We start from the raw sequence: 16,813 nt of genomic DNA on the forward strand, positions 1-16,813 counted from the left end.
TGGGCAGGGGCAAGAGGAGAAGGAGGGAAGGCAGAGGCAATCTGGCACATTGTCTGCTCTGCTCTACCTGCCCCATCACAGGCAGAGCCCATGTCACCCCTGCGCCCATGCAGGGCACTGGGGCAGGTACAGAGCACTGTCAGGGACTGTCCCCAAAGCAGCAGTCACTCATTCATTGTAAGTGACAATGAGGGGACATGATGGAGGAGGGTAGGGGCTGGCTGTGCTGTGTGCGGGGCACAGGGCGGTGTACCTGTGCCTGTACCTGTGCCTGTGTCTGTCCCTGTGTCTGTACCTGTACCTGTGCCTGTGCCTGTACCAGTACCTGTGCCTGTACCTGTACCTGTGTCTGTACCCGTGTCTGTACCTGTTCCTGTGTCTGTACCTGTACCTGTGTCTGTACCTGAGTCTGTGCCTGTGCCTGTACCTGTGCCTGTGTCTGTGCCTGTACCTGTTCCTGTGTCTGTACCTGTGCCTGTGCCTGTACCTGTTCCTGTACCTGTTCCTGTACCTGTTCCTGTGTCTGTACCTGTACCTGTACCTGTACCTGTACCTGTGCCTATGCCTGTACCTGTGCCTGTGTCTGTGCCTGTGCCTGTGCCTGTGCCTGTGCCCGTAGCTGTGTCCCCAGCACAGGCACCCCGCGGGCAGGGGCTGCCCGGCCCAGCCCGGCCCGGCCCGGCCCGGGAGCGCTGGCGGGGCCGGGGCTGCGGGAGCAGCGGCGGGCGGTAAGTGTGAGGCAGACGCAGCGATTGCATTACTGAAGGAGCCCGGGCTGGCAATGCCGAGCTATCGTCCCTGTAATCCTGTTAGCCAGCAATCTCCATTCCGAAAGAGCTTCATTTCTTTGTGAATATTTGTAAACTAGATATCTAATGGAAAATTATAGGAAAATTATAGTGAAATTCATGACGAAGAAATCCGATTAGCCCTAATTCAATTATGCCATCTTAGCCCACACAGCACATTTCCCATTTTTTTCCCATAAATACCAATGCCAGGGGTCCGGGTAATCAAATAAAATTGAAAATCATCTTCCCATTAAATTCAATTAGCTGCAATTTCTAAAGCCTATCAGAGATTTTAATTACTAAATTATAAAATTCTCCAATGCTAAATTGAAACTAAAAAAATTGCACATCCTTATATTTCAGAAGAAAAAAACCCAGCAGAAACCTTGAAAAATACCCTTCTCCTCCCATCAACATCCACGTGAACACGGGTCTGGGCAGGCTTCACCAGAGAAATGAGTGTAGAGGGACACGAGCCAGGCCTAGGAAAGAAGGTGGCTACCTCTGGGAGAAAGTGTACGGATGTCAGCGGAGATTAAAACCTAAAATCCACCCCTAGTTCACCTGAGCTGGGTTGGAAGAGGGCAGGGGAGAGGCTAGCAACCTGAGCAGCGTCTTTGCTCCCTTTTCCCACACGAGCTCCTCGGTTCTGGCAGCTTTTCTGAGCTGCTGTGCCAGGCACCAGCGACAAGGCACCGTGCTCCTGCAGCAGCGAAACAGCCGAGACTCTCTAGGAGCTGGAACGAGCTTTGCCTGCAAATGGGCTCGGGAGGCAGTCCCTCGAGCCTCCGTGTGCCAAAGCCAGGGCAGCAGAGCTGCTGATGCCCAGAGGGAAGCAGGAGGGCAGATGCTAGCTTTGTGCTTCTGATAAAACTTCTTGAATAATGGCCATGCAAGCCTGGTCCTGACACTGAATTAAGGGAAGCTGGAGCCCTCAGCAAACTGATTTAGCTTGAAGCACTGCTTCAGCAAACACGTGGGATGTTCCAGAGGAGGGGGATATAATCACCCTTCCCTGATAGCACAGGGAACTCTCGGAGTTCACAGGGCCACCAGGCAGGCAAGCCCATCCCTAAACTGTTCTTTATTCAACAACTAAACCAAGCAGGCAAACGGGGAAACCAACAAAGCCTGTGCCTACAGATGCTCTCTTCCAGCCCTGCTTCTCTGGGGAGCAGCGTGGCACAGTGAGGTGTCGAGGGGCAATTAACCGTGTGAACAAGCGGTGGGAGGAGAAGGGAAGCTCAGCTCTCCAGTTACAATACCTGACCCTCCACGAGGCAGCAAGAGCAAGGATTTTCTGACACTGCTTTTATGCCAGAGAGCGCTTTGCATGGTACCCTAAAGGGTTTATTCACGTGCTAACATAAACGAAGCCAGTTTGTTCTCACAGCTCTAAACAGAAGCTCAGGTTGCCCTGAACCAGGCCGATACTTGGTTTAATTTACTGGGCACCCGAAAGTTGCCAGCAGGGAGTTGCCCGCAAACAGAACAACAACAAAAAAGTTAATGATCTGGGCTTTTTCTTTAATAAATAGGCAAACTGGCTGAGCCGGATTGTTGGCTGGGATTCGTCTCCCCTTTATCACCCTGGAGCTTCTGTGACACATTCTCCAAATCATCAGCATTTTGCAATTTGAGGTCGTTACCAAATAGTATTTTTTTGCCAAGGAAGGGAGAAAAATAAATTAATAATTAAGAAGCCCAAGCAGGGAGAGGCTGTGGGTTGAATGGCGCTGCCACCTCCGCGGGGATTGCTCAGGCACCTGGCAGCCGGCCCAGCGCGCACCTTGGTCGCTGTCTCACCCTGGAATGTGGTGCTGGCACCCAAGTGCTACTTGATTTTACTACGAATTAATCAAGGTCTCTTTTGCACTAAATCACCACTGGCTGAGCTTCAAATGCAATTCCTCTGTTCCAGGGATTTGGTGCAAGGAGATTACCAGCTCCAGGTGAAGAGCTGAAGGGGGTTTCCTCTCTGCACATCTCCTGGTTCTCCAAAGCATCAGCCTCTCCCAGCTGGAAGAAGAGATTTCCCACAAGTCTCCTCCTGCTCAGAGCAGGTAACCACACAGACATCCGAGATATGCTGGGATAAATCCATCTGTGCTGCCTGACTGGAGTGTAGTTACACCGAAGAGGAATTTGGCACGACTGCGAGCTGACACAGGCGGCAGAGCACTGCACTGGCAGCTTGGGTGTGCCTGTGACCCCGTGTTTATGGAGCTGTGGGAGCATCTCCACACAGGACAACGTGCAGAGATGTACCTGCCTGCGTGGGTATGGCTGTCTGCACATCTGTGCACATGGATGTGCCTGGCCTTGTGGCACTGTGTGGGCACTTGGCCACATGTGTGCAGTCAGATGTGGCTGCCCACAGGCATTCTCTGAGGGTGTTCTTGCCATGTTAACGTATGCATGTCTCATTTGTCTCTGAACTTGTAGTCCTGAGCATCCTCCCTGCCCTGTCCAGCCCCACAAAAGGCAGTTTGCCATGGCTGATGATCTGGATGGCACCAGCACACGTCCTTGCACTGGTCCAGCAACACACCACTCCCTGAGTGTGCAGCCTCTCCACACTCTGCCTGTCTCAGAGCCCTTTCATATTTTCAGTGCTCACTAGACCGTGAATTCACCTTCATACCAGTTACAGGGTTATTTAGCTTCTCCTGACACTGATAACCACCAAACTTTCACTGGCAGCTCAGCTCTCTCCCAAGAGAGATGCAGCACTCCTGTCTCCCACGGTGCCCTCACCCACGCACACCCACCAGGTGCCCCAGCAGGACACAGTGCCTCAGTGCTCACCCACCAGCCACAGTCACTTATCCCCAGCCCATATCTACTCTGTGAAAAAGAGGAACAGAGCAGAAGAGTTAAAAACTGGATGGAAAGAATGAAATAGAGAAGGGAAGAGAGAGACAGAAGGGGAAAAGGGTGATAAAGCAAAACCAGTACAAACAGAGGAGGAAAACTCCCTAGGACAACAGAGAAAGGATCCGGGAGGGAGGCAGGAAGAGCACAGGGATACACGGTGGGCTTTTCCCCCTGCATACCCCACAAAGCAACACTGTCCAGCAGCTGACACCAGCATATTCCACAGCTCTCCCTGAAATCTTAGGGATCAGCTAAACAGCTCTTGTACAGCAGCTGGACTAGCTGTGCATGGGCTGGGGCACTGCTGAGGGGTAACATGAGGATGATCAGCCTGTATGGGAAACATGGGATTTCCTGTCGGGAAACATGGGATTGCCCCCAGGGTGCCCAAAGGCCGCGAGAGTGCAGAAAACCCCAAACAGGAGGATGAAACCTCTCTGCAGGGCCAAGAACAAGGAGGGTGAAGTCTGTCCCTCCTCCCCTGTCACGAGGAAACTCTACTCTCCTTTGTTGGCCCAGAACCACCTCTGCCACTCACCCTCCCACTGGCTCTGAGCCACTGTTGCCTGTTCCCCCTACTGCAGACCTGTAAGGCACCTTTCCCCTGCCACAGCCCCAGTCTCTTGGCATCATGCCTTTGGCACAAGGTCTTGCTCCTCACCCCTGGCCATGTGGGCTTGCTCCCTCTTCCCCTGCACCTTGCCATTCTGACTGAACAGTTCCCAGCTAAAGCAAGTGCTGCAGTGACATTTCACTCTGAAACCAAGCATGTGCTGACAGTGAGTGGCATTCCCAAGAGCTCCTGCTCGGCCCAGGGCTGTGCAGGGCCAGACATTGCTGGCGAGGGGCACAAGCTGCTGCACAGCTTGTGGTCCCTCTTCCCATCTGTGTGGCTCCCCTGGCTCTGCCCCAAGCTGTGCCTGCAGCAAGTCACCCATCCCACTGTGGCCATCCCCATCTCCTGTCCCACACAGCCCCCTGGAGCAGACTGACCCCATATCCCAGGGGACAAAATCCCTCCTTCTTTGGCCCAGGGATTTCATCTCATTGTTACAAAGAGCTCAAGGCAGGGACTTTGTTATGTTCCCACAGCCGTGGGGTGAGGATAAACACGATTCCTGTCCCTCCCCAAGTGTGAGCGATACGTTCCCACAAGCACAGGCTGTGCACAGACAGATCTGCACACACAACGTGGAACAGCATGGATCTGGGAAGGGAGCTGGTAGGGGGACAGAGCTGCTCTTGTCATGAGGCACTTGTTGCTGACTCCACCTAACACCAGAGTCTGCAATAAAGACGGAACTGGTGTCACTTTTGGGGTTGTCTGGGACAAAGCCAAGAGCTGGATTTGATGATTCCATGTGGATCCCTTCCAGCTCAGGATATTCCATCTCTGGGGTTCTATGATTCTGTGAACTGCAAGAGCCCAAAGTGATGAGAACAGGATGGACCAAAGCAGTAGCCCTGGCACAAGTTTATCACATCCAAATGCTTTTGGCACAAATTCTTCACACCCAAACACTTTCCCCTTGTCCCCCAGCTTCTTCGGGACGGTTCCTACCACTGGAGCCTCTGCTGGCTCTGGCCATCCTGCAAAGGCAGATCTGTGGAAAGACAGCAGAAACACCCCTGCTGCCTCACCTGCCCCGGGAGCACACCCCAGGGCTCCTGCTTTCCCCATCTCACCATGGAAAAAAAAAGCTCTGTGCAAATAATAGATCAATAGAGCCCCCGCCTCTTCGGAAGGAAAACAAACACCCGGATCACCGCAAATTAGAGAATGTTTCGCTTCACTTCATCCAAACAGGCTGACAATTTTTTTGGGTTGTTGCCACGGTGACAGAGTAACACAGCGTTCAGCCTGTTGCAGAACAATCAATTAAGTTAATGCCTCGGAGTGCCTGTTTACCCTTCCATTTAGGAGGTGCTGCTCTCCCTCATGCTTTCTCTCCAGCTTGTTTCAGATTTCTCGTCCTTTGCTTCCTGCTCCTAGTTCTTCTTTACTTAACGTAAAAAAAGTCCCTACCCTAACTACCTTCTGGCTTTTAAGGAGCCTCACACTTTTTGGAATGATTGCCTGGAATAAAGTTTTTCCTCCCTCTGACTCCTGTTATTTCACGTTCCTTCCTGGAAAAACTGGGGATTTACCTTTATCTTGCATGGTACAGGCCCTCCTCCTGGTGTGCACAGGAACTTGCCAAGTTTCTAAAGGCCAGCTCTCAACCTCCCCTTGGGAGAGTGGGTACTTTCAGAGTAACTGCTTCTAACAAGATGAAGTAACTTGAACTAAAGACCTAAGAAGTGATCAGCAATCCTTCCTATTGCTGTTTTTCACACTGTGAGCTGTAACCATAAACAAAGAACCATCTTGTGCTAAATGCTCTCTGAAAAGAAGAGCTACAAAAGGGCCTCATAAGAGTCTAGGTCTCATCCTATGGTCCTTGTCAAATGGAACTCCTAAATATTTGCTTAAATGATCTTGGCTTAAGCAAAACTCAACCTAGTGCTCAAAGCATTGTTCTGAACCGAGCCCATGGCAGGGAGACTTTAAAGGGGGCACCATGGCCAGGAGACCATGGCAGATCCATCATCCCAATCCTTTAAAATAAAGGATGCCAAAACATCTCTTGGCTCTGCCCTGACCACCAGCAGTCTGCCAGGCCTTTCACAGGCTCACATGCTCCTGCTACTTATCTAGTGGGTTTATTTCCTGCCTCACAGGCAGTGTGAGCAGTCACACTTGGCTGTGTAGCTTCACTGCCTGTCTGCAGCCACTTTCTCATCCCTTGCCCAGTGAGCAGCAATAACTGCCCTCCTCCTTCCCCAACCCACCCAAACAACACCTCCAGCATCCTGGGTGAAAATGAGGCACGAGAGAGTGAAAGGATTTATCCAAGACCAAGCATGAGATATAATTCAGGGCTTCTGTCTCCTGATCTCTCTGCACCTTGGTGCTGACTTTCTCATCAACACAATATTCCTATGCTTTTCTTCGCAATCTGAGGAAAAATGTCCATTTCCCTTGTATCCTCACCCTAAAGGAAAAGACAGAGGCAAGCATGATGTGAAAACAGGAAGATTCCATGATACTGTCTTCTCATCTGCCACTAGCAACAAGTGCCTCAATGTAAAGCGTACATTAATTTAGTATTGAACAGATGGAAGAAAACTGTAGACCAAGCAGATACAGAAGAGTGGTGCTCAAACACTAGGAAAAATTACAGTAATAGGTCAGATATAACATCTCCCTGCTTTCCAAGCCAGATCCTTTTTCAAGGACTCCACTCTCACAAGCTAACACGAGCCTGCTCAGGGGGGAGCATTGAGGCCAGGTCTGCACGGGCTGCAGGACAGCCATGCCCCAGGTCCCCCTGGCCCGCTCCTCTCCCCCTCCCAGAGAAGTTGTCAGCAGAACCTGTTGGAGCAGGGGCTCGTTGACTGCTCCCTGTCCATTACAGCCTGGATTATAAGCATATTGCACAGTGCTCTCTGCACGGTGCTGGGGAAATCCAATACGCTGAAAGGTTAATGCAATCAATTAGGGTGACAAGGAAGTAGAGTAAAGCCTTCTGAGTAGATGAAAGGGAGAGAGAGATGGAGACAGGGAAAAGCAAGAGAAGCAGGGGGGGAGCAAAGAGTGGGAGGAGGAGAAGGAGGAAGATGGTATACAGGACTTGTGCTGTAGACCTCAGGGTGCTGGTGTGCCCCAGCATGGATGGGGTGGTGTCATTCACAGAAGCAAGGCAGGCCATGGGTCCCCAAGGCAGCAGCTGGGCCAGGACTCCCTGTTTGTGGCTTTTCCTGCCATCTCCTGCAGAATGTGGAGCCCTGCTCAAACTGCAGCTGCCCAGGTTCTCCTGCCATCAACCTGCTCCCTAAGGGTGATTGCTGGGGGACTGGCAAAAGTTCCTGTATCTTTCCTGTCCAGGTATCCAGAAGGCATGAAGGATTAGGCTTGTAAGGTAAAGGATCTCAGCAAGCCATGGGGGAGCATCAAGGGAGGAGAAAGAGGGAACAGGAAAGACAAAGAGAACTTCTGGCTGTTCATACACTCTGCACACAAAGGTAAATGAGCACCATCTCTCTGTAGACTTCCTAGTTAGACACTGGTCATCACCACTGGCCACTTACCCCCCCTTGCCTGTAAGCATCTGTAACTTAGGTGCTTTCTCACTTTTCCAGCCTCCTTCCCAGTGTGCCAGCCTGGCTCTCCTGCAAGGCCAGAGGACCAGCCCCAGCCAGCGCCCAGCTGCAGCAGCTTCACCCCTGCCTGCAGACAGTTCAGTGAGGGTGTCATGGCACTCAAGGCACCAGCACAGCATGGAGATCCCAGTGCCATAATGTACATCCTGCTGCTCCGTCCAGCATGGCACAGGCTTCCCCGGGGCACTCAGCCCAGGGAAGAGCCCCATCCTTCCCCTCTGGCCCCCGAGCTGCTGCTGGCTGGCTGCACTCCTGCTCCCTGACCCCCCAGCAGAGCAGTACTTCATTAACCTGGGCTGACAGGTCAGCGAGCACAGCCCCTTCCTACCACAGCTCCTGCTCGGGCACAGCTCAGCCAGGGAGAACGTGACACCAGCTCATTAGAACAAATTATTACTCTATAACCCCTGCTGCAATGTCCCTTAATATGCCTATTTAGCAAGAGACAAGTCCTGGTGGGCTCCTCGGCATTAAAACAACCTCACAAATCACCAGAGGCACAAGCACCACGATCTCTGCTTCCAGAGGTGGAGAGAGGGCGGCTGCTCCTTGGGTGGGTGCTGAAGGGGCACAGAGTCCTGGGCTCTTCCCCTGCAGCAAAATGAAGCTCCAGATGTTGCTGAGGGATGTTCTGCAGGCAGGGAGTTTCCATCTGGCTGTGGCTCACTGTGCTGCCAAACATGCCCAAGCTTCAGCACAACCAAGTGTTGTTCCCTCACTGAAATCCACTGAGGAAGTGTTCTGGGATGCCCATTAAACTGTTGGGCCTGTTTTTCTCTGCCTTATCCCTGCCTAACTCTGCCCTCAGCACTGCCATCAGTGTCATGTTCTGTGTTAGACCTACAAGATTTAAATGCTTCCCGGTGATATATATGAAGTCACTGCCTGTCTTTCCAAATCCATCTACAACACTAACCCTATGTGCTCACTCCTTCAGGTTAACCAGCCAAGCCAAAGAGCAAGTTTGGAAACTGACACTGATGGCAGGCACTGTGTGCTACCCTCCCCATGTAAGACCAGGCTACATTTTGGGGGATAAACCCACTGCACATGAAAGCAGTAGGCTCACACCTTTGCAGGGAGGGTTGTCAGCTGTCTAGGACTAATCCAGAAATCACAGAACTGCCGTAGTTTTGGGCACAGAGAGTGAGATATCACAGGCAAAGACAGAATTGCGGGCAAATGTCAGAGGAAGGCTGCTACTAAATAGGAGCAGGGAGCATGAGGAAATCAACCTCCAACCTGACCTTTAGAAGAGGGAAAAGGGAGAAATAAAAACAGTGATTCATATAGCAGAGAGAAGTGGCAGCAGTGCCAGGCAGGAGACAGTGAGAAAGAAAAGTAATGGAAAGAAGAGAAGAAAGTGTGAGAAGTGTGTGATGGCGGGCACAGAGAGGGGCAGGATGAAAGCAAACGAATGGAGGAACGAGGGACCTGAGAGAAGCAGAGAGAGGGAGGGCGGGAGGAAAAGGAGGAGAAAAGAGCAAGAATAGCCGTGCAGCGAGGAGCACACGGGCGAGGCCGAGCGCTGTAACCAGGGTTGTGAAGCATGAAAAGGGAAGAATCTGCCTGTTCCTTTCAGCACTTGGAGCATGGCGCTCAGTGGTGACCTACACTGTGCCTGGCTGTGATCACGTTTTCAGGGCCACTGCCTGCCGATCCCAAACAATGATGAGGAGCCTTTGAAGTCAGAGAAAGAAGCCGCAATGTGAACTGGGGACTTTCTTTTCCCCCCTTTTTTTCCCCTCCATTTTTTTAAGGGCCGGGGGAAGAAGGGAGGAAAAGGAAGGCCTGAAGTGGTGGGGGGAAGGCTGGGGGAGAGGTTGCAAGGACAGAACAGAGAGTTGCTCTCGGTGGGGTGCCCCGAAACGAGAGAGACAAAAAGAAAACAAACAGTTTATGAGTAGGGCACATGCTGCCTGTGTCTGCATGCCCCACACTGCTGGCCCCCCGTGCTCCAAGGGAGGCTTCTGTTCCCCAGCAATGATGGATGGATGCATAGGGCCATTCAGGCCTGCCATGTTACAGCAGCAGTATTTACATAACACTGGCCTTCCACCGGTCACCTCTGACACTGCCCGGCCCAGCCTGGGGCCCCCTCCCACCCCAGCCAGCCTGGGCCCCTCAGATGCTGCTGGGACTCAGTCCATGTGCTCCCCAAAACTGGGCATTGGGGGTCCCCACTGCTGCAGGGATGCTCTGAGCACACACACTGCACTGAGTGCTCCTGAGCAATGCCTCACAGGGCAGAGCACTTCCCGCCCTCCCCACAGCCTCTCCTGCCCTCAGACCTCTCTTGGTGCCTGCTGATGGAGGGGAAGGAAGAGAAGCCAGGGACAGCAGGAATGTCAGCATGGCAGGGACTTCTCAGTAACCATTGTCTGAGGTGGCATAGGGAGTGTCTTACCCAGCACATGGAGATAAGGCATTTAATAGACAAAATTATCTTCCATTTCCCTGGGATTTAGACCTCTAACTCTTACCAGGCACAAACTAAGTCACCATCCAAGCTCTAGGAGACTGTGAAGCTGGGTTTTTTTCTTTCTTTACCTAGACCACGATGGTCTAGGTAAAGGGAAAACCCAGGAAAGCCCTGATTCTGCTGCACACATGGAAATGCTTCCACACTACCACCATGGTTCTGCAGTCTGAATAGATAAAAATGTGCCAGAAGAGGAGGAGAACATGCACATCACCACCTGAATTATGTGAACTGAGCTCAGCAAAACTTCACAGTAGATGGAGACTGCATCCTATTCAGTGAAAGGACCTTATATCCATCTCCCCCATTACACATGCATGAAGATAAAGCAGTTCCCTTTCACCAAAATCCTCACACTTTTTTAGCTGTAAAGATAGAGGCAGTAGAGATGTTGAGGAAAACCCTCAGTGACAAAACCAGGTGCCCAGAACAACTGCTGTACAAAGACAAAGACAGGATTAGGACACACATATGCCATGTCTGTACTTGACCTTCTTCTGTTTCCATCTCTCTTCATGAGTAACAGCAGCCCAACCCCAGAAGATCTAGTGCAGACATGGCCACAGTGAGCAGGCTGCAAGTGTGAGAGATGCACAGAGGAAAAGAGAACCCAGGAGGGCATAGTGACATACCCATTGCAGTCTGAAGTCTCTCCTACCTTTCGGAGATTTCAAGGCCTCGTTTCTTGCCTCGTTTTTAGCTCTAAATTCACTTCATTCTGGAGTGAGAAAAGAAAGGATCCAGTTAACACAAAGGGCACACCTGAGTAAAAGCCAAGACCCACAAAAGCTGCGTAAGAACATGGTCCAGCATGGGACATTCAGACTCCACAAGAGAACAAAATGCTTTCCTGTTCCTGGCTGTACCCCACGGCACTTCTCCCTGAAAGAGGCTCCTAATGAGGGTTGGGAATCATTTCACATAGAGAGCAGCCATTATTGGCCTGAATCCTGCTCCCCAGGTACCAGAGACACACCTTGTGCTGCTCTGCTCTGTACTTTGCCTGCACATCTAAGGTTGTATTCTGCTCCATGTCAGATTTTCCCTCCTTAATCTTCATATTTCCTCTGCTGACCCCTCTTTCCCAGAGGTTCACCTGTGTGCTAATGGGAGGCCTCCCCTGTACACCTTGTGGGGCACAAGATTACGGGGTGCAGGAGTGGGTCCCATGTTACTGAACCCCCTTATCTGCTCATCTGTGCATTTTCCACCCAGGAGAATGCAGAGAGTGAGGACGAAGGAGAAAAGGGACAGGGGAAAAAAAGTCACAGCAAAATACATGAAAAGTAAATTGAATTATTTAAAACCATATGTTCCAAAAATGTGACAGAGCATAAAAGCCGTGCCATGAGACTTCTGGAGGGGGTTATTCTGCGCAGGCGGGGTGGGAGGAGAGCTCACGGCTGGGGAAGACTGCTCTGCAGCCAGACAGGGTCTTCCCTCTCCCAGAGCTGGGAGGTGGCCAGGGGCACAGGGTGGCTTCATGCACAGTGGCAAGGGTGCCTGGCCCATTCCTGTGGCCTCTGTTGTGCAGCCCTGGCAGAACAGCTCTCACAGCTGCACAGGGTGGCAGGAGGATGACAAACTGCCCCGAGGTCCTGCCCCGCGTGCCCGTGCTTGAGTCCAGGAGCCCCAGCTGTCCATGCCACACACCAGCTCTCCACACGTTCCCTTCTCCGTGCAGCAGCGACTCAGCCCTGCTGAGACCCTCTCGAGTCCCTTGCAGGACAAAAGGGAGAGGGATTCAGGGGACTCCGTGCTGCTGCCGTGGCTCACCCCTGTGTTCCAGGGCCCTGGCACACTGTGCACGTGGACGGCCTCCTCCTGTCACTTATACTCTGCCACTGCCAAAGATAGATGCCACATGTTGGCTGGGACCCAGAGCAGGAAGGAGCTGGTGAGATATCCCAGATGGATGCATGGACAGGAGGACGGAGCCCCTCGGGTGAGGAAGGTCCATAACCAGCCTGGCTGCTTCCTTTTCCACTCAAATTCTGATGCTAAAAAGGCTGAGGGCATGGCTGGAGTAACATCTCCCTGATCTGAGGTGCTTCTCCCACCCTAGCACCCTCGGTCCTTCTGGCATCCCTTCTTTCACCTTTTTTTCCCCTTTGTTCTCCCTTTTTTCCTTGCTCTTTCCACTGCTTTCTGTGCCACTGCCACACTGTTTTTTCCTTCCATCTCTTTTGTTCTCTCCCTCCTTCCCAAGCTCTCTGCCTGTAACTCTCTGCCTTCCTGCCTTCACTCCCTAACCCCTGTGCACGATCAATTCTTGGGATTGGGTTTTTAATTGTTTTGGGAAATCCAAGGCAAAAATCCAGGCCCCTTTTTTTTTTCTCTCTTTTTTTTCCCCTTCATTTTTTTTTTTTTTTTTTTTTTTACTCCTCTTCTTTTGGCTGCAGCTTATCAATGATGCAAGAGGAATAACGCCAATTTACTTAGAATGTGTAATCCCCAAATCAGATTGGGGGATTGTATGAGGCAATATGACCTTGCATATGTCTCCATTAAAGCCAGCCAGGCCTCCTCTTGTATTCTGTGTTCCCAGTACATATTTAGACAGATAACGCTAATTGTACTTGACATGTCCTCTTAAGGATGGACTCTTCCCTCCCCCAGCTCTGCTTCCCTGCCTGACAATGTGCCAGAGCCCAGCCCGCTGCCTGGCAGTGTGGCACGGCACAGCACCTGTGGGACAGCCTGGCACGGCCCCCGCGGCCACCCAGCACGGCACCCTCTGTGGGGACAAGGGCCAGGCTGCTGGGACACAGCTGATCTGAGATTACACTGCTGCTGTGCCCATTGTGGCTTCCCCAGGAAAAAGCCTTCAGACAAAGAGAGGAGACTTGCTCACCATGAACATCTTTGAAGTCTCCCTCCTTTCCCATGATGGGCTTCTACCCCACACCTCTTAGTTCCCACATCTGCTTTGGGTAAGAATTTGTATTTGGCTACTGGACCCCAGATGCAGCTTCTAGGGAACATCACTGGAAAATCATAAAGTCCTATAATGGTTTGGGTTGGAAGGGACCTTTAAAGGTCATATAGTCCAACTCCCCTGCCATAGGTAGGGACACTTTACACCAGACTGGTTTGCTTCAAGCTCAGTCCAACCTGGCCTTGAACACTTCCAGGGATGGTGCAGACATAGCTTCACTGAGCAACCTGTGCCAGGGTCTCGCTACCCTCACCATAACCATTTTCTTCCTTATACCTAGGCTAAATTGTGCCTCTTTTAGTTTAAAACCATCACCCCTTGTCCAATCACTATAGGCCCTGCTAAAAAGTTTGTCCCCATCTTTCTTGTAAGCCTCCCTGAAGAAGCTCTGAAAGGTTGCCTCTTCCCTGTGCCTGTCATTCATCACTGCTCCAGAGCAGACGTGCAGGACGCAGGAGGAGGAGGAGGAGGAGGAGGAGGAGGAGGAGGGGAGCTTATTCCAAGGAAACCAATGGATCCAAACTCTTCGCCAAAGTGGACTCAGTTTTTTTTTTCCCCTTGACACAACATCCTAATTCGACTTTTTCAGTATCTTTCCTTCAACAACCTTTTTTCCTTCCTCCCCTTCCTACCCGGCAACTGCGCATTTATTAATTCATGAGGCACTAATTAGTTCTTTGTTTAATTTTGTGTTAAACAGACTGACCGGAATGATAACGACTTGCAGCGTTGCATTACGGTCCCCAACCGCCCCTGTTTTCTGACAACAAGGGAGCGCAGTGAGACTGGCGTGATGAACCCCAATTCCCACTCCAGTTGCACTTCATTAAGTCAAAATGTGACAAGAAGCTTAGAGAGCAACTTTCAGATCGGATCGCACATAACAATTGGGCAGGAAACTTTCCAAGGGGGAAGCGCGAGAGGCACTCACAGCGAAGGCTGGCACCGCGCAGTCCCCTGGCGTGCCTGCCTTAAAGGAGCAGCTCAGGCTGTCCAGGCAGGGCTCAGGGCATGTGCTGGGAGCACCGAGTGCCAGAGGAAGAAGAGGAAAGGAAGGGCAGCAAGACAAGCCAAAGGCACAGCAGGGCAGGACAGGAGGCATCATGTGCTCCCCTTGTTTCCTTTGCAGTGATGGGTTGTGTTGGCAGCCTGTGGGATGGGTTGTGATGAGAAACTCGGAGCCCAGGTGGGATAATGCCTCAGTGGGTCACTTCATGAGCTTTGAGGACATCTTCAGGCACCTTCAACTCCATGCCTCAGTTTCCCCCCTGCAGCTCTACAGTGACACTGGTGACACTCAGCTGCTCTTCAATTGTCAAGAAGTGACGATTACCATGGAGCCCCTAAGCTGCAAAGGGAGGAGGTGAATCCTGGCACCCACATTGCTAAAATCAGAAGGGAAGAGACAGCTCTGACAGCAGGGAGAGGGATGCCCGCCCTCCTGGAGAGGAAGCTGTGCCTGCCTTCAACCTTGTGCAGTGCCTGACACTCCAGTGGCACTACCAAGTTTTGAAAAGGTCCTGAGCAGTATAGCAAGAGCAATAAATCTGATAGACTGCAAAGCAAGCAGAGGAGGTGGTTCACTGAAGGGCAGTGAGATGCAAACAGGAAAGTGAAAAGGGTCTTAAAACACCACCTCAAAGGGGGTGGGGTATGACAAAGAAAAGAAGACTATCCCAGTGCACAGAACATGGAAGTTTTGCCACAAATCAAATACATCTTCTGTTATTGCGGAGACATCTGCTGTGGGAATAAACCAAGACCACCTAAAAGTGAAATGGGTGGCAAGGTCTCAATGACTTTTCTAGCAAATATTTTTCCCACACTTCTCATCCCTCTCCCTCTTCCCTCAGGATAGGAAAACTCATCCCCTAGCCTTGCTCTGCAGAGACCCAAAGCTCAGCTAAGGTCCAAAACACCGGCAGAGCAATGTGAGGGACTCTGAGAGTGTCATCAGGACTGGGAAGGGACACCAGAGCTGTGAGGGAGTGCACAGGCATGTGTCCTGGGCAGGGCAGGGCAGGGCAGGGCAGAGCCTGCAGCTGAAGCCTCTGAGCCCCCAGGAGACCTGCCGGCTCCAGGCTCTACATGCATTATCAGTGCTGTACCTGAATGAGCTGTAATCGTAGCAATCTTTGGGAAAGAGGCCAGGCTGCAGCAAGGCAGCACAGCATGGTGTTTGCCCGTACACTCACAGCTGAACAACACGCAGATCCGAGAGCAGACGTGTTTGCGCTGGCTTCCATCTTTCATGAATCTGGAATGCAGCAGGGACCTCTGTGACTGACAAAAAGGCTGTTCCTCCATGACAGAAATCCCAGGAAGACAGCACATCCCTCTGATTTCACTTATATATGTGCTCTGGATCCCATAAAAAGGCATTTGTAGATATTAACACTCAGTTGGAGGGCTGGAATGGTATCCAGTAAGGGCAAATCACCCATTTAACACCTGAAGCAAGGACAACTGAGAGTCCAGGATTCCTGGGGACAAGAAACATACCCTGCTGTCACCAGCCCAACAAAGCTTCCTGGTTTTGCAGAGGGGTTGGAATATTCTGGCTGCTCTATAGATCCAGTTGAGCAGCCTCACCCAGCTATTGTCTCCTGCCAATCTTGGACTGCTCAGCTGAAAAGGCCTGGGCTGAAGGAGAGGGAAACTCGTGTTATTTCCCATTTCTCCCTTTTTTGGCTGCTATTACAAGGCAACACCAGCAGTGTAGCACAAACCAACTCCATCCCCAGCTGTAGGGCTACACAGCTGCCAGCGCTCCCAGCAAAGTTTTGTGCTGAAAATTCACAAGCATCCCAAATAGGTCATGGTCTGTCCCTTCTTCATCAAACAACATGCTGAAATGTCCTAGACTCTATCCCCAATCCTCTTTAACTAGGAAAACTCTCCTCCCAGGATTATGGGCCCACTGCCCCCCTTCTTTTCCCCTCCATCTGGCTGGGAGCAGCCTGGGACCAAGAGCTCTTCCCAGCCCTGGGAGAACCCTGCAGTTTCTCTCTCATAAAAAAGAAAAATGGGAGCTATAAAAAAGGCAAAGAAAAGAAAAGCAAAGCAAAGGGAAATCACTGCAAAGGAGGAAAAGAGCAAAGCCCCCCTCTCTCCGCACCCTGTCCCCATTACCTGCCTTTAGCACTGGGTAGAGCCACCTGCTTTGCTGGGCTGGAGAGCACCCTTGGCACAGTGCTTCCTGGGAGATCCTGCCCTGCCTCTCACCCTGCCGAGCAGAGCCCAGCTCCGTAAAGGGGATTGTGCAAAAAGGAGGAGGAAAACCAGCACTGGGCAGCAGGAAAGGGACACACTCCATTACAGAGGTAACCCTGCAGCTCAGTGCCCGCTGGACACTTCGGGAGAGCTGGAGCCAGGCAAGGGACAGAGGAGCAGGGACAGCATCCACCGCCAGTCCCAGCTCGCAGCACAGACGGCACCAAGGAGCAGGGAAGGCCCCGGGGCCCCAGCTCGCAGCACAGCCCGCAGAGCAGGAGGGAGTGCCGGGGGATCCCAAGGAGTTCA

The 16,813-nt window shown here is 51.8% G+C and overlaps 1 protein-coding gene across 7 annotated transcripts in view; it reads right to left on the reverse strand.

Annotated features, from left to right (window-relative positions):
• CASZ1 (castor zinc finger 1) overlaps positions 1–16,813 on the reverse strand; it is a 191,411-nt gene that overhangs the window by 87,425 nt on the left and 87,173 nt on the right. For 5 of the 7 annotated variants that reach the window (XM_041419868.1, XM_041419872.1, XM_041419864.1 and 2 more), the window contains one exon: positions 10,986–11,071. Coding sequence is in view for 1 of the 7 variants with exons in the window: in XM_041419872.1 (XP_041275806.1) it covers positions 10,986–10,989 (4 nt within the window). In the remaining 6 variants the exon portion in view is untranslated. The remainder of the gene's footprint in view (positions 1–10,985; positions 11,072–16,813) is intronic. The other 2 variants (XM_041419870.1, XM_041419866.1) reach the window with 1 other exon arrangement.

This window comes from Onychostruthus taczanowskii, unplaced genomic scaffold (genome assembly GCF_017590055.1).
Source record: "Onychostruthus taczanowskii isolate IOZ18803 unplaced genomic scaffold, ASM1759005v1 scaffold61, whole genome shotgun sequence".
Taxonomy (NCBI): domain Eukaryota; kingdom Metazoa; phylum Chordata; class Aves; order Passeriformes; family Passeridae; genus Onychostruthus; species Onychostruthus taczanowskii.